At 46.8% G+C, this 24,220-nt stretch overlaps 1 protein-coding gene across 1 annotated transcript in view; it reads left to right on the forward strand.

Annotated features, from left to right (window-relative positions):
* Window positions 1-21,148, forward strand: part of SLC6A11 (solute carrier family 6 member 11) — a 122,922-nt gene extending 101,774 nt beyond the window's left edge. The window contains exons 8-14 of the mRNA XM_037050548.1: window positions 1,677-1,801; window positions 8,537-8,649; window positions 11,597-11,734; window positions 14,593-14,695; window positions 15,550-15,650; window positions 16,445-16,615; window positions 20,860-21,148. Coding sequence (XP_036906443.1) covers window positions 1,677-1,801; window positions 8,537-8,649; window positions 11,597-11,734; window positions 14,593-14,695; window positions 15,550-15,650; window positions 16,445-16,615; window positions 20,860-21,012 — 904 coding nt within the window. The 3' untranslated portion in view covers window positions 21,013-21,148. The remainder of the gene's footprint in view (window positions 1-1,676; window positions 1,802-8,536; window positions 8,650-11,596; window positions 11,735-14,592; window positions 14,696-15,549; window positions 15,651-16,444; window positions 16,616-20,859) is intronic.
* The last annotated feature ends 3,072 nt before the right edge of the window (window positions 21,149-24,220 follow it).

Here is a 24,220-nt window from a genome sequence, read left to right on the forward strand (position 1 = left end):
GAAAATCATAGAAGGGACAAAGGACAAGTCGAATCACACAAGCATAGCTGGGGCCTCTGTGTCACATCTGCTAACATCCATTAGCCAAAGCAAGTCACATGACTAAGTCCAAAATCCCTGGGGCAGAGGGATGTGCTCCGCCCCAAGAAAGAAGTAGAGAGGCCACTACTTGCTGGGAAAGGATTTGATCTATCACAAGGCCCAAGAGTCCAGAGATTCAGTCTACCCAAGCACCTTGTCTTAGGGCTGCTTGGAGATCAGGACCAGAGAAAAGATACTGCAGGGAGAATTAGAACCTGAGCTCCAGTCTAATGCTCTCTCCACTGTGCCCTCAACTCTGAGTCATTGCAAGACAGCAGGGTGTTACAGTCACCAACATTAGTGTTCCCTTTGGTTGTATTACAAAAAGTATGGTGTCAAGAGAAGAGGAGGTGAGAGTCTATTCTGTTCTTCAGTCTAGTGCTGCTATACCATTGGAACAGGGGCTGAACAAACTGCAGTGTATTACAGATCATGAGCAGGATGTGGAACTGGTAAGGGAACTGGGACATTTAACTGAGAAAAAAATTCAAGGGGTTATAGAGCTACTACCTTTAGGACTTCCAAGCCTGAAGGAGCTCCAGGTTATTTGGGAAGGTAGAACTAAAACTTATTAAAGAAGGCTCGTTTTGGTCAAACATAACATGAAAAGTTACCCTGGAAGTGGCAGGAGCTTTCAAGCAAGGAGAAAGCCCTCTGAGGAGGTGATAAGCTCCTGATAGGGGGAAACAGAGGCAGCTGGCCACCCTAAAGGACACTCCAGGCTAGTTGCACCTCCAGCAGGGGTCTGAACAGGCCACTTGGGAGCTGCTCACTTTAAAGTGGAGTATCCCACATGTTGTAAGACTAACTTCCAAGTACACAATCTGCAGCAGCTGAGCTCCTAAGAGGCTCATTCTCTGTCTTGGCCTCATGAGGTTGGCAACCTGGGGTGGGAGGATCTGGGACTAGAGGGATCCATCTTCTTCATCTTGGTAAAGTCATTTGTAGAGTGATTTCTCCTAGGTCATGGCTTTTTGCTGGCACTTCCTTGCTCGTGAGCCTCACCCAAAGTCAGGTGACAATCACTGCTCTGATAAATCTCTCAATGAAGGGCCCAGCATGGAAGGGCTGCCTTCCAGCCACAGCAGAGCAGGGACTGAGCAGTGAGGTCTGTGGGGTGCTGCTCTGGTGAAAAGCTTGGCCAGGAGGGACGTCTTCTCCCGAGGCTGTGGGGAGCTTGCCAGTGCTCCCTTGGCTGAAAAGCAGCTGTTTCTCAAAGGCTTCTTCTGCCCTCCTTTTTTTTTCATTTTCATTTTTTGCTCCTCTCCTACCAGGCATTTCGAAGAGCATTGGTTTGTCTCCAAGTATTTTCTTTCTGGTTGTGCACTTTCCCACTTGCCAGCCTTCCTCCCTTCCTACTCCCTCTCTGTGCTTCTGGTCTGTGACCTGCCTCTCTTCCAGAGGTGCAGTAGAAGCCATGTGACCGTGGGCCAGCCACCTAACTTCTCTGAAGCACCAGGGCTTCACCAGGCAAATGGCACTGTTCGTGCCCTCACTGCCTTGCTTGCCACACAAGACAGCTGTGATGCTCAGACAGAATGTTCCAGCCTGTGCAGCCCACCCTGACCTGAGCCCTTCTAACTGCTTTCCCTCAGAGACTGCATCATGCTTTGTTGCCTAAACAGTGGCACCAGCTTTGTGGCCGGCTTTGCTATCTTCTCAGTCCTGGGCTTCATGGCATATGAGCAGGGGGTGCCTATTGCTGAAGTGGCAGAGTCAGGTAAGTGCCAAAGGTGGGGAAGGCTCTGGGTGATGGTTGCATTGAAAGCACTGTTTTTTCTCCTCAGCTCATTCTCCTGTGTCAGGTCTCTGGCAGTGGCCTTACCATTGATCCTCAAACCAGGATGCTGGGAATTACCTGGGAGGGAAACCTTGACACCTCCTCACCCCAGAATCCACAGTATCTCCAAGTTGTGTAGCTTCTGCCTCCTGAGTGCCGCTTCATGTCATCCACTTTTCCCCAACTCCACTGTCTCCCCACCAGCCCAGACCACCATCACCACTCACCCTAATGACCACAGGAATTCACTAACTGTCAGAGAAATGCAAATGAAATCCACAATAAGATATCACCTAACACCTGTCAGAATGGCTGTCATCAATACATCCACAAATGACAAATGGTGAGGATGTGAAGAAAAGGGAACCCTGGTGCACTGTTGGTGGGAATGCAGACTGGTGCAGCCAGTGGGGAGCAGTGGGGAATTTCCTCAAAAAATTAAAAGTGGATCTACCTTATGACCCAGCAATTCCACTTCTGAGGATTTATCTGAATAAACTCAAAATACTAATTCAAAAGAACACATGCACCCTATGTTCATTGCAGCATTACTTACAATAGCCAAGATGAAAAGATGAAGCAACCCAAGTGCCCATCAACAGACAAATGGATAAAAAAGGCTGTGGAATGAAAAATACACACACATACACACATATGCATACACGCACATATATATACATATTATATACATATACATATACATATACATATATGTAATGGAATATTACTCAGCCATAAAAATGAATGAAATCTTCCCATTTGCGACAGCATGGACAGACCTCAAGAGTATTATGCTCAGTGAAATAAGTCAGAGGAAGACAAATACCATCTAATTTCACTTATATATGAAATCTAAAGAGCAAAATTGAAACAGACTCATAGACATAGAGAGGGAACATGTGGTTGTGAGTTGAAGGACTAGGTGAAAGAGCTGAAGGGATTAAGAAGTACAGATAAGTAGTTACAAAATAGTCATGGGGTGTAAATACAGCATAAGGAATACAACCAACGATATTGTAATTGTGTATGGCACCAGTTTTGGAAATACTGGAAATACTGAGGGAAACACTATATAAAGGATATGATGGGCTAACCACTAAGCTGTACACGTGAAGCCAATACAAAATAAAATAAAAAATAATATTCATGTTATCAGCATCCCTAAAGAAGAAAAAACAATAGAACAGGTAATATTTAAAACTATAATTCAAGAAAACTTTTTGGAAATAGAAAAAAAGGTTAATGTATACATTGAAAGAACTCCTTAGTTACTAGGGAAGATTAACCCCGAATGGTTAACTCTTCCATTTAGATCCTTGTGAAGATACTACCTTTTAAAGATAAAGATAAAATCCTCAAGGCTTCCAGGCAAAAAAAGACTAAATATCTTATAAAGGCAAAAGAATTAGTCTGCCATCATACTTTCCAAGACCAATATACAAAGCAAGGCAACTGTGGAGCAGCACTTTAAAAAGCATATATATTTACAAAAAGAAGTGTGAATCAAGGATTTAATATCCAGCCATTTCTTCAAATGTGGAGGCTATAGAAAAAGACATGTTCAGCATATAAGAACTTAGAGACTTCTACACTCATTATTCTTTTGGAGAAATATACTTGAGGGTGAGCTTCATCCAACTCAACAATGACTGGGAAAACTTCAGGAAAAAAACGGATAATGAGCACCTGAAAATAAATAAGTACATCTAAGACTAAGACCAAGGTGGGGAAGAGGATAGAGGACTAATGTAGAAACGCTATGTACTTTTATGAAGTAGAAATCATTCAACTAAAAAGGTGGAAAGAAAAGGCAAGAGGAAAATAGAAAAAGCTCATTGTTGTAGGGGTGGACAGTAGGCAGTGTTAAAGAATGGGGGTGGACATTGGGTGAGGACCAGGAGGGCCAGAGAGTAAAGGTTCAAGTAAGAAAACAAGGGTGAAAGGACATTTAAAAAGGTGTAAGTGTAAAGGTAACCACTAGAACAAAAACATAAACCTTTCTGAATACCAAAAATTATTTATAAATAAGAGTACACAAAGTATAACAAATATAAAAATACACATAATTATAAAATATTTTGTCACAGTTAAGACCAAACATATCAGTCATATTAATAAATGTGAATGTGTTTCACTCTTCTGTTAAAAAAGTTCAGCTGGGCTCACTGAATAAGACCTACATGCTGTATGTAAGAGGCACACCTAAAACAGTGATCACAAAGGGGAAAACTCAAAGGATACACAATAGCAATGCTGATATCAGACAAAGTAGAATCCAAGCCCAAAAGCATTAAGCACAACAAAGTATTTTTTAATGTTAAAAGCCACAATTCACAATGACAGTAGAGCACATTTGAAAATATATGCACCAATAGCACAGCAGTGATCTTTATGAAGCAAAAACTGTAGGAGACTCAAAGACTCAACGATAGAAATAGCAATAAGAGAAAACCATAATAAACACATTTATCAATTAAAATAAAAGAATGATAAAATTGAATTCACCATTCAAAAAAACCACAAGAATAACAACAGAGTGACTCAAAAGAAAGCACAAGGAAGGAAATAATAAAGATAAAAGCAGAAATTAATGAAGTAGAGAATAGAGAAAGAGTAGATCTAATTAATGAAATCCTGAGTTTTTAAAAATTAAAATTACCAGATGATCAAGAAAAAGAGAGGAGAACATACACATAACAAAATAAGAACTGACAAATGGGAAATATTTGTTGAAGCAGAAAACATTTTTAGAAATCATAAGATTACTTTGCAATTCTCTGTGCACATAAATTTGAAAACCTAGATGAAATGGATATTTTCCCCAGGAAACACAGATTGCCAAAATTGACCCCATTTCATTTGGAAAGCTTTAATAGGCCAATTTCCATAGAAGAAATAGACAAAGTTATTGAGGAGCTACCCCACTGAAAACACCAGGCCTGGGTGATTTCACAGAGGAATTCTACCAAACCTTCAAGATTCAGGTGCTCCTGGCACTCTAAAAGTTACTCCAGAACATTGAAAAGAAAGAAAAACTCCCTAACTCCTTATTGAAGCATGTACAGTGTTGATAACTAAACCAGCTAAAGGCAATGCAAAGAAAGAAAACTACTGACCAGCGTCACTCATCTATATTGATATAAAATATTAGCAAACAGAATGCAAAATCACATTAAGAAAGTAGTACACCATGACCAAGTAAAATTTAGTTCAGGAATAGTAATGCAAGGTTGGTTTAATGCTAGGAAGTCCATTAATGTCATATACCACATTAGTAAATCAATTAAAAAGTCAGAAGATTCCATAGATGCTGAAAAGGCCTTTGAAAACATTAAACACCCATTCACAATTTTTTTAAAATCAAAACAGAAATGTAGGGATGTCATTGTATTTTTCAGCCTTTTTGAGGTATAATTAACAAATAACATTGTAAGATATTTAAACTGTACATCACCTCACAGATTTGTCTTTGTGGGGAGGTGAGAACATTTTAAGTCTACTCTCTTAACAATTTTAATTATATGATGTAGTTTTACCAACTATACTTACCATGTTACACATTAAACACTCAGACCTTGCTCATAGGTGAGAATGTGTACCCACTTCCCATCCTCTCTCCATTTCCCCACCCCTCCAGAGGCAACCACTCTCCCACACTCTCTTCTTATGAATTGGACTTTTCCTTTAGATTCCACCTGTAAGTGACGGTACTATGAGGTATGTCTTTGTCTGGTTTGTCTCACTTAGCACAATGCCCTGAAGGCCCATCCTTGTTGTAAATGGCAAGATTTCTGTCTTTCTCAAGAATGAATAATATTCTATTACACATATATACTACATCTTCTTTATCCACTCATCTGTTCATGAACACTAACATTGTTTCCATGCCTTGGCTATTATGAATATTTACTTTTCACTAACTACTGTGAATAGTTACTTATTTAAATTACAACTGTGTGTATGTATAAAAGTTTAAAAAGTGCCCTGGCTGGTGTAGCTCAGTGGATTGAGCGCAGGCCTGCGAACCACACAATTGTGATTCGATTCCCAGTCAGGGCACATGCCTGAGTTGCAGGCCAGTTCCCAGCAGGGGACGCAACGAGAGGCAACCATACACTGATATTTCTCTCCCTCTCTCCTTCCCTTCCCCTCTAAAGATAAATAAATAATTTTTTTTAAAATTTAAAAAGCAAGCAGGTATAGTATCCTGCCTATCATGTAATAAAGAAGGGGATATAAGAAACACATCTGCTCATTTGTGCAAAATAAGTATATAAAGATAAATTGGACTCTAAAGAGAATGGTTATCTATGGGGAGTGGATGGAACAGGGGTAGAAAGAAGGTAGCAATTAGAAATGGAGTAGTGAGAATAGAATGAGAGGGAAGCAGCAGTTCTGAGTGTATCTTTTTTTCTCATTAGCTCTGACTCTTAGAACCACAGCAAGGTTTCACATAACATCTAAAATAAATAAACAGTTAGCTTTTGTGGTAGAACCTAGAGGGAATACAGACAGTAACAGATGCATCTGACTGTATTACAAATGAATAATGTAATCACACCAAAAGGAATGGGGAAGAAAAGAACTAACCTAATTAAATTTCAGGGAAACAGTATTTTGGCTGGATATTATAAGGCTAAAAACAAAAATATGTGTACTGTATTCTTGTTATTAGTATGTTAGTATGGGTTAGCAATTCTGTAACTATCGTTTGTATATGTTAGGATTAAACAAACCAGTCATTGTAGATAATAGAGACAAATTTGTCACTGTTTAAGAACTTACATATAAGGAAAGTGGAGAAGCTAGAGTGAACTGTATTAGAACTGGAGGTATCAGTATGGACTCATGGTTTTAATATACAGAGAGATATAGAAATATACCTGTATATGTGTATGCAGGTAAAGTTTGTGTGCTGAGAGGACCTATGAACAACGATACACCGTAGCAATGGGCATACCTAGTGGCCAGATTTGGTTTCTAAACACCATTCTCCAATAAAAGGGACCAGAACTCTGTGGAGAGGCACTTAAATTTGAACACTGGGGCAAGACAAAATGAAGCTAGAATATTTCGTGGTGCCAGGTCAGAAAGACGTGTTTAGAAAAAGGATGGAGGCATGTCAAAAGGACACAGCAATCAACCTTAAGAAGCTCCCAATGGCCAAACCTAGAACAATCTGAAAAGCAAAATAAATGATAGTATTGGATTAAGGTGCACAGAACAAACTAAATACCCATGAGTTTATACTCAAAAAAATAAAAATTGAATAACTAACTAAATAAGTGGGTATGAAAGGACAACTCCTCCTTATGGAAAAAGTGTAATTAATAAATATAGAAGGGTTGAAGAAAATGCAAACCCATTAGGCAAATACAACAGGAATAATTGTTACAGGCAAGATCCACCAATGGGTGCTAGAAATCAATAGGTAAAAGTTTGACTTGACATAGTATATTTTCATAATCTCAAAATATCCTCCTCAAGATAGTTATCAATTACAAAGGAAAAGGCAGTAAATTTACAATGGAGAAAACTGGCAGTCACCACCTTAACCAGGTGTTGAATATCATCAGTACTAAGGTTTACTGACTTACTGAACCTCCTAATGTGATATTCACCGAGAAGGACACAGCATCACTTTAATGGTGTTCTTGTCCTTCAAAATTGCATGACCTCAGTTTAATCATGAGAAAACATCAGACAAACCCACACTGAGGAACATTCTGCAAGATAATGGCCAGTAATCATCAAAAATGTCAAGACAACAAAAGACTGAGGACCTATTGTGGACTGGAGGGTACTGAGGAGAGTTAACCGTGAAGAGCAATGTGGAGTGCGGAATTGGATTCTGGAACAGAAAAAAGGATGTAAGGAGAAAAACTGGTAAAATATGAATAAAGTCTATAGCTTAATTCATAGTATTGTACCATTGTTAATTTCCTGGCTATTAAATATTGAATGCTTTCCCCTAAAATCAGATATGAAACAACCATGTATGTATGCTGTCTCCTCTTCTATTCCATATAGTACTGAAGATCCCAGAGAGTACGATAAAAATTGAAAAATAAATAGAAACATTAAAATTATAAAGGAAGAATAAAAACTATCTTTACTCATAAACACAATTAACCAAATAGAAAATTCCAAGATTAATGAAGCTTACCTGAGGACATGCAAGCCAAGCCTTCTGTTTGAAATAGTAAAGAAGTGAATGTGGACCTAGGAAATGAGGGGAAGAATATTTGTTCAAGCCTGGACTCCTAACCATCTACAGAGGAATCATTAGGTGTCCAATCCTTGCCTCATGGTACACTGAGCAAATCAGAATCTCTGGGTTGGGCCTGAGAACCTGCATTTTAATAAGAACCCCTCTTGCCCAGGTGATAATAGTAGAAACCAGTTGTGCAGAGGAAGGTGTGTGTGTCAGACCAACCTGGGTTTGAATCCTGACCCTTCCAGACCCTGGCTTACCTCTCTATGCCTCTGCTAGTTCACCTGCAAAATGAGCATCATAGTAGTACCAACCACATAGGATGGCTGGGAGATACAAGATATTTGAGTGAGAATCAGGTATACCTGGCACAGAGGAAGCACTCAATACACAATGGGTTAAAATAATAATTGAATGAGGACCTGAACTCCATCCACCACCTTTCCCTCCTCCCTCTGCAGGCCCCGGCCTGGCCTTCATCGCTTACCCCAAGGCTGTCACCATGATGCCTCTCTCCCCACTGTGGGCTACCTTGTTCTTCATGATGCTCATCTTCCTGGGCCTGGACAGCCAGGTAAGGCAGTGAAGGAAGGGGGCAGTCGAGGGCAGGGGGGCTCTGGGGGCTAAGCAGCACCTCCTGGTCCTGGTCGTCAGGGATCTGCCTACAGTCCCCACCCTGCGTTTCTGCCAGCACACCTTCCCATCTCCTAGGTGGTCTCCACCATCACCCGCAACACAGCTGCTCAGGTCCCTCTCAGTCTCCCCTAACACAGTTTTCCTTACTGAAATCCCCAACTCCCAATTCAGGTTTTAAAAACACTTATATCTGGGAAATACTTTTGCCCAATAGCACCACCTAGCAAAGCAGAAGAAATTCTCAGAAAATGGGCTATGGTTAGTCATATCTGAGGGCCTAACTAGCCTGTGTCCCTGTCCCAGCCAAGTCGTGCATGACATAGGGACATAGAAAAGCACCTTCTTCCTTCCTCCATGTCCGTGTTAGGGCCACCGTGACATCACCCACAGAGCCACATGGGTCTTCAGCACCACCGCCAGCTCCCAGTCCCCCCACATCTCACCTGCCTGCCTATGTTCTCAGTTCCCACAGGGCTCTCTCAGACCCACCTTCCACCTGGCAGCCTGCCCTCCTCAGTGAAGTGTGTATAGTTAGAACTAGCAATTTACCCTTTATCTCACACAAATGCATGCACTTATATCCCCTCACACTAAAAAACTCGCCCAAGCCTGCCCTCCCAATCCTCTCCCTGGTTTTTCAGCCAGAATCCTGTTGCCTTTAGTCGCTCTTCACTCCCAGAAATCTGCCCTTCACTCTGCTGCTTCCTCGCAGCTGGTTCCCCTGAGAGACCCAGAGAATGTCCTCTGGCCAAAGCTGTGGCTCTGCTATTGGACAGGGGTCCATTGGCTGCCCGTTACTCATGACCTTATGCAAGTCTCTTAGCATCCAAGCCCTGTGTCTGGCTTGTCTGTCAACCCAGCCAAGTCCAATTTCTTCCCCTGAATGGTTTCTGAGAAACTGCTAAGCCAAACTGCTAAAGCACCAGGTGTTTCTGCTGATAATCTTCACTTCATTGTCATCCATAATCTTCCCTTCCATTGTGACTGATAATCTTCCCTTTCATTGTTGTGGTGGAGCCCTCAGGAGGGGTCTCAGCTAGTGTGTGAGGTTGACAGGCCTGCCTGGACAGAGAGAAGTGGGGGGTGGGGCCTGGGCTCTGTGAGTCCCTGGGCTGAGCTGGGCCAGCAATTGGGCTTAGATACTGTGTTCTCCAGGGTGGTCAGTGGGTATGGCATGGAGGGCAGGTGGCCAGTCTGCTCACCCCTACAAATGCTGTGCTTGCTTTGTGCCTGGGCTGTGTCCTCAGCTCTTTGTCATAATAACCACTCAGACTGGGGGCTCCTTTTGTTGTCCCCTTTTTGCAGATGAAGAAACTGAGGCTCAGAGATGCCAAATAATGTACAGGGACATGCACCCAGGTCTTTGTGCCTTAGTCCACATGCTCTGATGTCTCTCTGGGTTCGATTCTTGGTGAACACAGCCTGCCTTGCCATAGAGGCAGGGTACCTGGGAGGGTAGGAGCCTGGGCTTTGGAGTCAGGGCTGGGTTTGAGTCCCAGCTCCACAACTCTTGCCAGCTGTGTAACTCTGGGCTAGTCACTTCTCTCTGTGCTGCAGTCCTTTTGCACAGTGAGGATGCAAATACCTTTTCTGAGGAGGTAGAATGAATCATAAAGGATTTGGGACCAAGAAATGGCTCCAGAGATAAAGAGCACCCCACATAGTGACCAGCAAAAGAACCCTTTATAGCTCCCTCCCTCCCACTTGGTAGTGCAGCACAGTGGTTAAAGCCCAGCCTCTGGAACAATATTGCCTGGTTCGAATTCAGGCTCTATCATGTAATACCTCTGTGCCCTCGACAGGTTGCTTATACCCCTATGCTTCTGTGCTTTCACTTACAAAACAGGGATAATAAGAGTACTTACCATATACAGATTAATTAAGTCAGTATCTGTTTACTGCTTCAAACAGAGCCCGGCACACAGCACACATCATGTGCATGCCATTATTATTTTATTATTATTTATCAAACATTTTCTGAGGATCTTCTTTGTGCCACTGGAAATGAGTGTAAGGAGACAGATATAACCAAGCATGGGCCCCCAAGGGGCATGGGGTGTGGCCTGGGCATAGAGGAAAGGGAAGAAGGCAAGGAGGGTCAGAAAAGGGCACATGCAAGAGATCTGCCGATGGTGCTGGGAGAGCCCTGGGAGAGGTGATTGGTGTGTTGGGATGTTTGTTGGTGTGTTGGTGGGTGTGCCTGGCCCGGTCTCATCATGGCGGGACCCAGATGTTCAGTGGCTCGAGCTCTGCTGCCTGAGCCTGCCCAGTCTGCCAGGGCCCAGAGACTCATGCAGTGGCAACACTGGGGCTGGGTGCTGGCTCAGCACGAGGTGCCTCCACCCAGCAGAGCATACAGGGCACCAGAAGCAAAGGGTGGGGGACTATCACAGTCCTGAAGAATGAGCAAATCAAGTCTTGCCCACTGAGACTGACCAGAGTCTGCCACCCACAGAACACTCAGCTCTCAGGACTCCTGTCTTGCCTCCTAGGCAGAGACTGGGTCTCATTTAAGTCATTGACCCCAGATCAGGGCCCCACACAGAGGCCCTTGACAGGCAGCAGGGGGGCGGAGTAGCAGCTTTAGAGTCAAGAGAGCCCAGTTCAGGTCCTGACCCAGCCCACTTCCTTGCTGAGTGATCTTGGGCAGGTTACTTCCTTTCTCTGACCCCTAGTGTCCTCATCTGTTACATGGGCATGCTAGGGCCCTGTACATGCTGGGACTGTGGCTGTTATTCCCAGGCTGACCTGTGTGAATGAGCATGGGAATGAAGGTAAGCCTGGAGCAGGGAAGCCCAGGGTTTCGGCCCCCTGTACTCACCACAGTCAGGGCCACTAAAATGCCCTTATTCTTGGGCTTCACACTGTTGTATCTACTTGTCCAGTTTGTGTGTGTAGAAAGCCTTGTGACTGCCGTGGTGGACATGTACCCCAAAGTCTTCCGGAGGGGCTATCGGCGGGAGCTGCTTATCCTGGCCCTGTCAATCGTCTCCTATTTTCTGGGCCTCGTGATGTTAACAGAGGTGAGTGATATGGACAGAGTAAGCGATGTGAACAGCGCAGTACAGGGGGAAGTAGGGTCCGGGCTTTGAGTTAGATATCAGATATATCTAACTTTGAGGACTTTGAGGTCCGATATCAGACTCAAGTTTGAAAAGGACTGGCTGTGTGACCCTAGCCAGGTCTAGTACCTTCTGTGTTGACTCATTTCTTTTATCTGCCTAATGGGGTGTTGTCAGAATTGCCTGCAAGCTTTCATTAAGCCTCAGCAGGACATCTTTCATGTGTAAATGCTCAGCTAAAGGTCACTGCTGTCATTACCAGAGGGGCATAAAGCTCATGGGGGGAACTGCTGTGATTCTCTGGGATGCTGAATGCAGTCACGTGGGTGAAGGGAACAGTGTCAGCTGCAGACACCTCAGCTAGTTACCATTATTGGACCAAAGATCAAGCAAGCTTTCCTGGAGCATCACAAATACACTTTTGATGATATTTGGCACCTTCAGGACTGTGTATTCTAGCTTCCACCCTCCTGTGTACCCGTCTTCTTAATGGGTCTGTGGGTGAGGAGGGGTTTATCATGACACCAGAATTAAGATTGCTTCATAAAATAGTGTTTCTGTCGCCCTCCTGCAGCCATTCTGTCTAAGAGATACTTTCTCAAGTACCTTGGGAAGGTGACATTAAATATTTTTCTCCGCACACTCAAATTAATTTAAAAATCAAAACAAACAAACAAAAACCTGTTGTCTAGAGAAAAGAAGTTTATAAGAAACAGGGAAAGAAATGAGAGAACTCAGAATCAGTCACAGCAGCTGCTATGGTACTAAGGTCAGCTTGTTGAACCTCCTCATCATCTACTTCTCAACCAAATGCCACCACCTCCTGGAAGCCTCTTCTGCTTTCCTTCCCCTCCGCATTTTGTTCCAAGCTCAGCCCAGCCTCCCTCCCACTGTTACAAAGATGCATCTGTTCACCTGTCTCCTCTACCAGACCCTCAGGTCTACAGATAGACCTTGACTGGCTCTGTGCCCTCAGGGTGGGCACTTGCTGTGAGGTAGCTGGTGTTATTACTGTTCCTAGTCATTGTCACATTAATGGGAGTGATAATCAGCATTTAAGCAAATGAATGGTGTGGCACTTCTCATTTCCATCGAGCTTCTCCCCAGGCAGGAAAACTGGGGCTGCTGTGAGCAGGGCCTCATTAAATGCTGATTAATTACGCAAAGTAGAGTCTTTTGTCACACACATTGGGGAGGGTAAACCTGATGTGTTAAAGAGGCTGATGAGGACAGGACTGCAAGAGCAGGCATGACATGGAGCGGGCAGGTGGAAGGTCTTAGTGTCCCTCCGGCCTGGGTACCACCAGCTTGCAGAGCCTTCATGCCCACCCTCCACCTGAGGCTCTGGGTCTGCCCAAGGGTGCCTTCCCGCCCCAAGGGCCCAGCAGGAAGCTAAGACTTGGCTGCCTGAGACCATGACTTCACATGCCAACCTTCTGCCTCCATGGAGGAATATCTGCGCACAGTCACGCAGGGGAAGTTCAAATTGCCAAATGGGCCGTGCCAGCCTTGGCCTTCACAGTAATTGCTGGCAGGATCTTCTCCCTCATTTATAGACATTTAAAGCTCAGCTCTAGGGGGAAAAATAGGCCACAAATTTCTTATGTTCTGCTGAGGCAGTAGTGAGTGGTTAGGGGCATGGCCACCCGGATTCAGCCCTCAGCCTCGTGACTGGCTAGCTTCAGCAAGTGTTCTTACTGCTCTGTGCCTCGGTTTCCTCATATGAATATTGAGGATAACAATAGTGCCTGCCTTGTAATAGGCCAGCTGAGTGTGCACCTCCTGGGCCTCCCACTGAACTTAATCATCACAGATTTGTGTATTCCAGAGCTGCCCACATCACTCCTGTGTCCTATACAGATTGGTTGCACACCTGCTGTGTACCAAGCCCTGGGCCAGAATGAGGACAAGCCTTTGTCTCCCGCGGTAGACAAGCCTTTCGGGGTCCCTCCTCCATGGTCTCTCACTCTACACAATTCATTTTGCATTCATAGGGAACCTACTGTGAGCTGGACTCTGTAACAAGGGCCATAGAGAAGGTCCTCATATGTGGGACTTCCCAGATGGAGCTCAGCACCAACTGAGCAGCTGAACAGGGAATACTTTTTTAAATTTTGAGTTTGTAAAAACATGCTGTGGAGGCCCAAAGAAATAATGAGGCTGTCAGGGAGGGCTTCTTGGATGAGGTAGCATTTGAGTGGAGCTTTGAAGGAACTTACAAGTGAGTGGGAACAGCATGTGCGAAGGCACAGAGGTGAGACTGTCCCTCATTCAGTCCAGGAGGGAGCATGTTGGGGGTGGCTGGTGATAATGAGTAATGAGGCCATGTGAGGAGGGCAGTCCTGACTGACAGGTTTAAGGAAGCCCAAAGGTGATGTTAAACTGCAGAGTGACATGGTTGGGTTGGCATATTAGAAAGGTCCCTGTGAAAGCTGATGTGCAGCTTTGGAGAGGGCAAGGCCGGGGGAAGGCTGGGAGGCCAGTGGGAGAGGCTGTTAGGGCCATCAGGGAGAGGTTCTGAGGCTACCCACTCTTCAGGCTCAGTTTTCTCTGCTGTTTCTGGCATTGGGGAGCGAAGGTAAGAAAGACCATTACAATTCCCAGCAATTCCCAGAGGATGGTGTCTTAGGGATGCTCAGGTGCAGAGGGTACAATGTTCTAGAGATTAGGGAGAAGCATTCTACCTGGGAGGAAGTGACTCCTGGCTGATGGTAGGCATAGGGCAGAGCAGGGGGTCCTTTCCAAGGCCAACTGGCTGACCCTGCTCCCTGTGTGTCTGTCAATCCCTCTGCCCATGTGTCTGTCCTCCCGCCACACAGGGAGGCATGTACATCTTCCAGCTCTTTGACTCCTATGCCGCCAGTGGGATGTGCCTTCTCTTTGTGGCCATCTTTGAGTGTGTCTGCATCGGCTGGGTGTACGGTGAGTAGAGGCCAAACCCACCCACACTGCAGTGGCCCACATGGGCGCCCAGGACACAGGTGCCAAGGGCAGGGGTGGGCTCAGGTTCTCTATGGCCTATCTCTGTCGATGTCAACCTCATTCCTTCCCCTCAGGGACTCCTTGGCTCTTCCCACTTGAAATACCTTCCTGCTTTTATATTCCCATATAACAGGGAGGGGTTTCAGGCTTAGGGACTGTGACCTTGGGCTAATCCTTTTGCCCCTGAGACTTAGTTTTTCCATCTGCCAAATGGGGTCATCAGTACCATATCTCCAATTGGAGATAATGTAGGCAAAGCAGGCAGCACAGTGCCTGGCTCTCAGTCAGTACCTGCCTCCTGGTCTTCCTGGTCCTCCTGGTCCTGGAGTAAATTGGGTTTGATGGTGCTGTGGACATTCCCACTGTGAACTTGGTTTAGAAATAGATGCCCCTGCAGGCCACCCCTGCCCTTGGTACTCTGCTCATTAGCAGCCCAGCCAGGCCCTGGCCTTCAGAACCCTGACCCCCCACTTCCAGGCAAGTCAGCCAGCTCCTCACCCTGCTTCTCCAGGAACCACTTTCCACCGTTTTCCCACAAACTCCTCACAGTCTCCTGGGCCTCACTGCCCAAGGCCAGGAGGGGTCCTCCCAATATCAGACCAGAATCCCTTCTTCTATAGCTCATCCCAAAACCTCACATAGGTATAACATCTCAGTTGTCTTAAGCAGTAATGAATAAGGTCCCTGCCACAATTTTCCTGTGTCCAGCTAGGGAAAGCAAATACTCCTAGCTTTCCTGCTGAGTCCTATACAGAATTCTCAGGTGTGTGTGCCTTCTGTTTTATTTTGGACAGGAAGCAACCGCTTCTATGATAACATTGAAGACATGATTGGCTACCGGCCATTGTCACTCATTAAATGGTGCTGGAAGGTCGTGACCCCCGGGATCTGTGCGGTAGGTGTCCACCCCTCACCCCCCACTTTTCCACTCCAGAGCCCCAGACCGGGCAGAGCTGTAAACAAGGAGGAGACATTGCCTGGGCAACCCTCTGTGCATTCAGGAAGTCTGAGACAGCCTACACCTTCCTCAAGTGGAGTCAGGGCAATCTCTGGGCTCAGCAAGGGAGGGGGCTCCCGGGATCTCAGCCATGCTTGCTGTGACCATAAGCAAGTCACCTCCCTTCTCAGAGTCTCAGATTCTATACCTGCAGACTGGGTGGCTGTGACCCCCCTCCATGGGGGCCAAGGGTCAATTGAGAGACATTTGGCTTTGTTGTTAACTGAGAAAGCAGCATAACTGAGGGTCAAGTTGGGGCTCACGCTCTTCCCTCCAACCAGACCACGGGGTCAGAGGCGTTTGTGAGCTGACGTTTAATAAAAAAGCAACCCATTGCTCTTCACCCAGGTTTTGGCACTGGAAGTATCTCAAAGCATCTTCACAAACCATTGTAGTTCTGAAAGGCAGCTTTGAAACCAGTCCCCAGAAATAGCTAGGAAAAATGAAACTTTTTCATTGGGCAAAGGCTGGGGATGAGGCTCTTGGGGGTTGGAGGGTAGAAGAGTCTCAGAGCCCCATGGGGTCCCAGCATCTTTGGGGGTCCATTTCCTCTGTGTCTGGTGGGATGGCCTCAGACTTGCTGTGAAACAGGGCAGAGTCTTGCTTCTCTGAGGCTGTCACATGGGGTAGTTCCTCTCCACTCCTGGCCTCCTGCACGCTGGCCCCAGGGACCTCTCCCCATCTGTCCACAGGGCATCTTCATCTTCTTTCTGGTCAAGTACAAGCCTCTCAAGTATAACAATGTCTACACCTACCCTGCCTGGGGCTATGGAATAGGCTGGCTCATGGCCCTGTCCTCCATGCTCTGCATCCCCCTCTGGATCTTCATCAAGGTGTGGAAGACAGAGGGGACACTGCCTGAGGTAAGATGGTGGGAGGAGGGGCCGGCAAGGGCAGCCCCAAGAGAGGCAAGGTGCAGGGCAGGAATTGGCTCTTCCTCGAACAGGTTGGTGAGCAGGGCTGAGTCCATGGGCGCCTCTCTGGGTTTCAGTTTCCTCATCTGGACAATGGGTGTGGTGAGAACAGGCCCTGTGTGTATCTCAGGGAAGCTGTGGCCAGATCCTCCTTGACAGGTGTTCATCATGACCACTATTGTAGAGACATCTCTGTGAGGCCTCAGGGTTGAGCCTCCTTCTCTGAGCTAAGCTTCAGTTTCCTCATCTGTAAAATGAGGGCAGCGGTAATCGCTAACTTACAGAGCTTTTCATGAGGACTCTCAGTGAGTCCCTGTAAGGAAAGCACCTAGAGCAGCGCCTGGAACAGGGAGTGACCAGTGATAGCGCTTACTGTTGTGTTAATGCGTTGAGGACCCCACTCCCAGGGCAAAGGAAGATCTGACATTTGGGGACTGGCATCCATCCCATGTCCTCACCCAACTAGGTTCTGTAGAGGTTTAGTCCTCAGAGCAAACCAGGGTGCTGGCATCACTTTCTGCATTTAATGGGTGGAGAAAAAAGCTCAAAGAAGTTGCTATTCAAGCAAAAATTAGTGTCACGGAGCCCAAAATGAGCAAACCAAGTTTTTTGTTGTTGTTGTTGAGTTGTAACTGCAATACATTGTGTTGGTTTCAGGGGCACAACATAGTGTTCCAGTGTCCGTGCACACTGTGAAATGGTCGCCACAGTCCACCTAGTTAACACCCATCACCTCACACAGTCACAGTTTTTCTTGTGATGAGACTTAAGATCTACTCTCATCAACTTTCAAATGTGCAGTACAACATTATTAACTGTAGTCAACGTGCTGCACATTACATTTCTGTGACTTATCTATTTGGTAAGTGAAAGTGTGTATCTCTTGACCCCATTTACCCAATTGCCCACCTGCTAACCTGCCCTCTATATTTGTTAACTCGGTTGTATTGTTTTCTTAGATTCCACTTGCAAGTGAAATCAGGTGGTATTTGTCTTTCCTGGTCTGCCTTACTTCGCACCACACAATGCCCTCAGGGTCCATCCACGTTGTCCTAAATGGCCAAACTTCCTTTTTTCTGGCTGAATGATAATCTGGTGTGTGGGGTGGGGGTGTCACACTTTCTTTGCCCGTTCATTCAGCTGTCGATGCACACTGAGGTTACCAGCTCTTGTAAATAGTGCTCTGGTAAACATGGGCTGCATATATCTTTCCAAGCTAGTGTCTTCCTTGTCTTAAGATAAATATCCAGAAGTGGAATTGCTGCATCATGTAGTAGTTTAGTTTCAATTTTTTTTTTAAAGATTTTATTTACTTATCTTTAGAGGGGAAGGAGAGAGGGAGAGAAACATCAATGTATGGTTGCCTTTTGTGTGTCCCCTGCTGGTAGTTAGCCTGCAAGGAACCGGCCTGCAACCCAGGCATGTGCCCTGACTGGGAATCGAACCGCGATCATCTGATTCGCAGGCCCGCGCTCAATCCACTGAGCTACGCCAGCCAGGTAGTTTCAATTTTTTGAGGAAACTCCATACTGTTTTCCATAGTGGAAACCAAGAATTTTAAAACAAATTGTACTGAAGTATGTTTAAATATGATACAATTCACCTACTTGGGGGGTACAGTTCAGTGCTTTTTAAGTAACTTTCAGCATAGGGCATTTATCACGATTATTAGTTTGACAACATTCTGACCGCCCTAATGAGATCCCTCACATCCATTCAGTTAACCCCGTTCCCACCCCCAGACAGCCACCAGTCTCCCTTCCGTCTCCGTGGATTCATCTGGTCTGGACACTTCCCCTCAGTGGAATGGCGCCATGTGTGGTCTCTCGGTGGCAGATGAATTACACCCGAGTAGCCTTATTCCAGAGCACTCGCTCTCTTATTTACTCTCCTTTCCCACCTGCTGGCGGATCAGATGGTTTGAGTCAGTTTCTTCCTCATTTAGCAAACTGTTTGCATTGTGCCAGACACTATTCTAAGCCGTTTACAAACACCGAGCCATTTAATCCTCACAGCAGTCCTGTGAGGTGGAGGCTCTTATTTGTCCCCATTTCACAGATGAGGAAGCTGAAGCACAGAGAAGTGGAGCGACTTGCTCAGGGTCACACAGCCTCTGAGCAGTGAAGCGGACACTCTGAAGTCTGTGCTCTCATCCTGTGAGCTTTGTGGCCTCGTTCCTGTGCTGGACTGGCTGCATTCCATTGCGGAGCCCTGTCTCTGCCCCCCACCACATCCCAGGGAGGGATATCAGGGGTTGACCTTGGTCTCCAAGACAAGGTCAGAGGGAGATGGGAGTGAGTATGTGTGTGCAGACACCCAAATGTGACTGCCTACTCAGAATTGGCTTCACTTTGCCAGCCTGCCCACCAGGAGGCCTGGGCTCTGGGAAAAGCTATGCATCCAGCCAGCAGGAGCAAGCCTGCTTGTGCTCCTAGAGCAAGTCAGGCTCCTTGGCACCTGCAGGGAATGTAGGTCAAGGGCAGTTGGTTAATCCTGATTTGGGACCAAACATGTCCAGAGGACAGTGGTCCTGCCCCCCTAACACCTCAACCACTGCAGCCCCTGCCCAAACTTCTAAGGGGCCTTTTGGTATTTAGAAATGCCAGCAACTCCTGGAGAGTGCTCCAGAGGTTCTCTCAGGCCTGTGTGGCCTGGAGGGAGGAAGAGAGGGGTGAAGACTTTGCTGAGTTCCCTCCATCTCCCTGAGCTCATATACCTGCCTGCACAGAGAGCAGGGTTTATCAAAAACAGCGAAGTCTTTGGAAGCAGTCAGACCTGGGAGAACTTGTGCTATTCAGTCCACCTCCCTCCATGTCCAGTTCTGCCAACTGACACTGACAGGAAGGATCTGAAAGGAAAAATGGCATCAATGGTCCTTACCTCAGAGAGTTGCTATGAGCATTGCTTTTCTGTGCTAATCTGTGGCTAAATCAACTAATCTGAGCCTCCAGACAATCCTAGGTGGCAGGTACCATTCTTATCCCCCTTTGACACATGAGAAAACTGAGCCACAGAGAGGGTAAGTTTCTTACCCCAGTTAAGTGGTAGATCTGGGGTTCAACCCCAGGCACCTGGCTCCCAAGCCCATGCTCCTAACCCCTGTCCTGTATCAAGAGCCTGATGCCATGCCGGGCACACAGGTGTTCAGCACAGATGAGTCTGCCTGTTAATCCCACTAGGACAATCTAGGTTCAGCCTCCTAAGCATGGCAGGATCTGGAAGAGAAAACATACCCTTGACCATGAGAAATCAGTCACCCAAAAGTTTTCGCAGCCTTCTGGGGAAAAGAGTTTATGCCCAGAAAAGACATCTTAAATCCTGGCCCCATGTCTTCTCCCGAGAGAACCGGGGTGAGGAAGGAGACACATAGGAAGATGAGGGTGAGACCCCTAGGCAGGGCTGTGGCAGCAGAAGTGAGCATCAGGAGTGCACCCGTGGCCACCACTTCATTAGTATAGTGAAGACGAAAGCCATTCCATCCCCCAGCCCGGTGCCGGACACTTTACAAGGCGGTGTAAGGCTGTGAATCCTGGCATTAGTGATAGTGTTTGCATCTTTGAGTTGTGGCCCAAGGAGCACATGGCACATACCACTTGTTCCCCTGGGTGGTGGCAGCATAATGACATCCCTTCTGTGGGAAATGCTTCCATTTTTTTCAGCAAGCATTAGATGAACAGCCCTGAAGGTGCCTTATTAGCTCACCCTGACAACAGCTCTGCCATCAGGTACCGTTATCCCATTTCACAGATGAGAAGAAAGCAACTCACAGAGGTTAAGTGACTTGCCCACCACAGCTAGGGGGTGGCCTCTCAGCAGTTCAGGCCCCAGCTGCTCTGTTTCTACCAGAGGAAAAGGAAGGGGCAGTCAGCCCTGATGCCGCCCTCACCCTAGTCCCCTGCAGTAGGCCAAGGACAGGCAGAGCTCTTCAATACCCCTACTACTCACTGGAAGCTAGGAATGGGTATCTCCATTGTCCCCATTTTCCAGAAGTAGAAACTGAGACCCAGGAGCTCAATTCATCATCCAGGACAGAGCCCTAAGTGGCAGAGCCGGGGCCTAGACCTCAGTCCGATGACTCCATGCTCCCCTGGCCCTCCTGCCTCATGTTCACTGTGAGGTCGGGAGAGGCAGGGCAGGCCCTGGGACCCTGGCAGCGCTCTCTGACAGCTCTTCTGCTCCTCCCCAACTACCAGAAATTCCGGAAGTTGACGATCCCCAGTGGTGATCTGAAAATGAGGGGCAAGCTTGGCACAGGCCCACGGACGGTGATGGTTAATGACTGTGACGCCAAACTCAAGGGCGATGGGACCATTGCAGCCATCACAGAGAAGGAGACGCACTTCTGAGTGTCCACCTGCCACCTCGACACCTCTGCTTTCTTCTCCTTCCCCATGTGTACAAATGAATACCTGAGAAACGTGCTTCACCTAATGATAGAGGCTTGCTCGTTTTGCACAGGACTTATTAACAAGTTAATTTTAAGGTGATTGTGTATACTTTGGTTTAAAGTCACATTCCCCTCCTCACCCCCAGTTATCATGTAAGTAACATTATGAAGAGTTAATACTGTACAGGGACTAGCAGAATCTTCTTGTGCTAGGACAGTTTTAACCAGTGTTTTTTAGGAGTTAAGAAAAAATGTATCATATGGTCAAACTTTTATACTTGGGCTGTGGGCAGGTGGGGTGGGAGCGATGCCTGACCTCCTCTGTCAGCCTTCTCAGTCAATCAGTCCACGTCCATGTTTGCTCCTGACCATCGCTGCCGCCCCTCCTTCACACACCCAGGGGGGCTGGGGGCTCTTCCATTAAACCCTCCCTTTCCCATCCCCAATCTCTTTGCAGTGGGTTTTCAGACAGCAAGGCTATGTCAGAGAATGAAAAGTCCCACCAGACTCAGGACTCCTGGGTTGCAGGCACCCATCTACCCAGACCCTACTAAGTGACCTTGGGCACTCCCTTCCACTCCCCGGGCTCAGTTTTCAGTCTCCTAAGTAGGAGGGTTGGATCCGGTGATCTTGAGGTCCTTCCTGGCCTGGCAGCTTCTCTTGGGAATTTTCGTTGCATGCCTCACTGGCTTGCAGATCTGCCCTTCATCTTGGATTTTCATCCTTGTACCCACCCTCCTCCACCAGCTTATTTTAAATCAAGTTCATCATGGAAATAATGTAGGGGTGATGTGTGTTTTCCCAAAACTCTAGTTTGATTTCATCCATAAACACTTTCTTCTCTGGAGACCAGCCAGGTCCTGGCCCCCATCCAGGCTCCTCCTGTGCGCTGTCTGCTCTCACCCTCAGCTCTGCCTCTCCATCCTCAGTGGAGCTGGCTGTAGTTGGCTGGGCGCTGGCTTTCAGGCTTAGGAAGCAGCCTCTATTCTGTTTGTGGCCCTTTGTCCTGCCCCCATCCCAGCCAGGATCTGCATTGTAGAACCTCCCACTAGCCTCCCAGGAGAAGGAGCTACAGGCAAGCCTGGAGCCTGGTGTCACCCTCTGGGCCCTTCTTCGTGCCCCTGCCACGTCTTCTCCCTCTGGCTGTCACAGGCCCTCCTCTCTCCCCTGCCATCCTGATACCTCTCCCTCTGCATCCTTCCTGTCACCAGCAGAACCATGGAACCTTCACAGAAGCTTCCTTCTTACCCTTTTTTTTTTGGAGCCATCCCACCTGCTTCTCTCCCAGCAAGTACTGAGAAGCCCCAGCACTTGTTGGAGTGGAGATTGCGGTCCCTGCCCCTCCTCCCTACAGGCCTAGGTTCTGTGAGGAGGCTGCCCGGCTCAGACCGCTCTGGCTGATCTCTGTCTTCTTTTCTTTAATTGGATTTGACATTAAGCCTCTGCCTTGGATTTTGAGTTATTCCGGGACAGGGAAGGTACATTCTTTATCCTTTTCCTTTATGTTCCCAATTTTATTTGGTGGAAATGCAAGCTTTGTTCAAACTGAGGCTTTACTTTCCTGTAATAAACCTGTGTTTGATTCACCCCAAAGTTACCAAACTCCCAGCTTGGCTGCTCTGGGCAGCCCCCCTCTGACTCTGAGTTTGCTGGAAGGGAAGCCCAGTGCTATCCGGGCAGGNCCTGCCCCTCCTCCCTACAGGCCTGGGTTCTGTGAGGAGGCTGCCTGGCTCAGACCGCTCTGGCTGATCTGTCTTCTTTTCTTTAATTGGATTTGACATTAAGCCTCTGCCTTGGATTTTGAGTTATTCCAGGACAGGGAAGGTACGTTCTTTATCCTTTTCCTTTATGTTCCCAATTTTATTTGGTGGAAATGCAAGCTTTGTTCAAACTGAGGCTTTACTTTCCTGTAATAAACCTGTGTTTGATTCACCCCAAAGTTACCAAACTCCCAGCTTGGCTGCTCTGGGCAGCCCCCCTCTGACTCTGAGTTTGCTGGAAGGGAAGCCCAGTGCTATCCGGGCAGGCGGGACATTGGGTTCTGGTCCCCCTTTTGCACACACAGCCCAGGCCTGCCCGGCCTCTCCCTGAGCTCCTTCACCTGGTGGACCTAGGAAATGGACTCTGGAAGCTCAGTGCTCAGCTGGGCCCCCTGTTCGTGTCCATTGTTGTCTGCTCTTCCCCCAACAGGTCCTGGGGAGGCACCTCCCCGCTGCTGCTGCTACTGGTTCTCTCCCAGCCCCCACAACAGCTCTCGCAGATGCACAGCCCCGCAGCCTGCCTGGCACACACCGCATTGTACATACCTGTGGCACTTAACATCCCACTCACTGAACACTACTAATGGGCAGGGCGGAGGGAGGGCCTGTGTTCTTTGTTGTTTGTAATTTCCTACTAGTACTTGGGTAACTTCGAGGGTGGGGATGAAAATGTGGGGCAGGGCAAACATCATTGTGAAGACTTTTTGATATTCATTAGAAACGATACACCCTTTCGCACATATTTACAGTATTATTAAAAATGAAAAAGGTTGTACTGTTTTGTATAATGAACGTTTTTATTGGGTATTCAAAGGGCACATGGTTGTCTGCTTACTCATTTTTAAAAATTAAAGGAATGAACAAACTATATGTGGCTGTTCCCAGCAAAGCAGTATTCATTGAGCTTTTCTTCCAGTTTTTTTATTACCTTCGTGATATTCCTGCAAAAGCATCTTGGTTCCGTATCTGGAGGTTGCAGTCTCAATTCAGGATTACCAATTAGAAACACTCAGGGTGTTTCAGGAGCCCACACTTTCTTTCATGTATTACCATGCTTTGAATGTCTACTGTGTGCTAAATGCTTTACACACTACCTATTTAACCCTCACAACAACCCCATAAAGTAGACACTTCCCCTACTTTATCCATGTATTACTACTTCCACATTACAGCTATGGGAACTTGAGGCATAGAGAGGTCAAGCCATTTGCCCAGAGTCACACAGCTAGTAAACAGCATGACTGGAAAGAAAGTCAGGGCTGTCTGACCTCAAAACTCAGTCTCTTAGTCGCTGTGCCTGACTGTGTCTTGTGCTGCAAAGCCCCAAAGTAGGTGAAAGCCACTTCACAGGAGCAGCAGCAGTAGCTGCCACGGAGCTCATGCCCCTGTCCTCTCAGGCAGCGCTGC

Source organism: Sturnira hondurensis, unplaced genomic scaffold (genome assembly GCF_014824575.4).
Source record: "Sturnira hondurensis isolate 20B ecotype Veracruz unplaced genomic scaffold, ASM1482457v3 Scaffold0000867, whole genome shotgun sequence".
NCBI lineage: Eukaryota > Metazoa > Chordata > Mammalia > Chiroptera > Phyllostomidae > Sturnira > Sturnira hondurensis.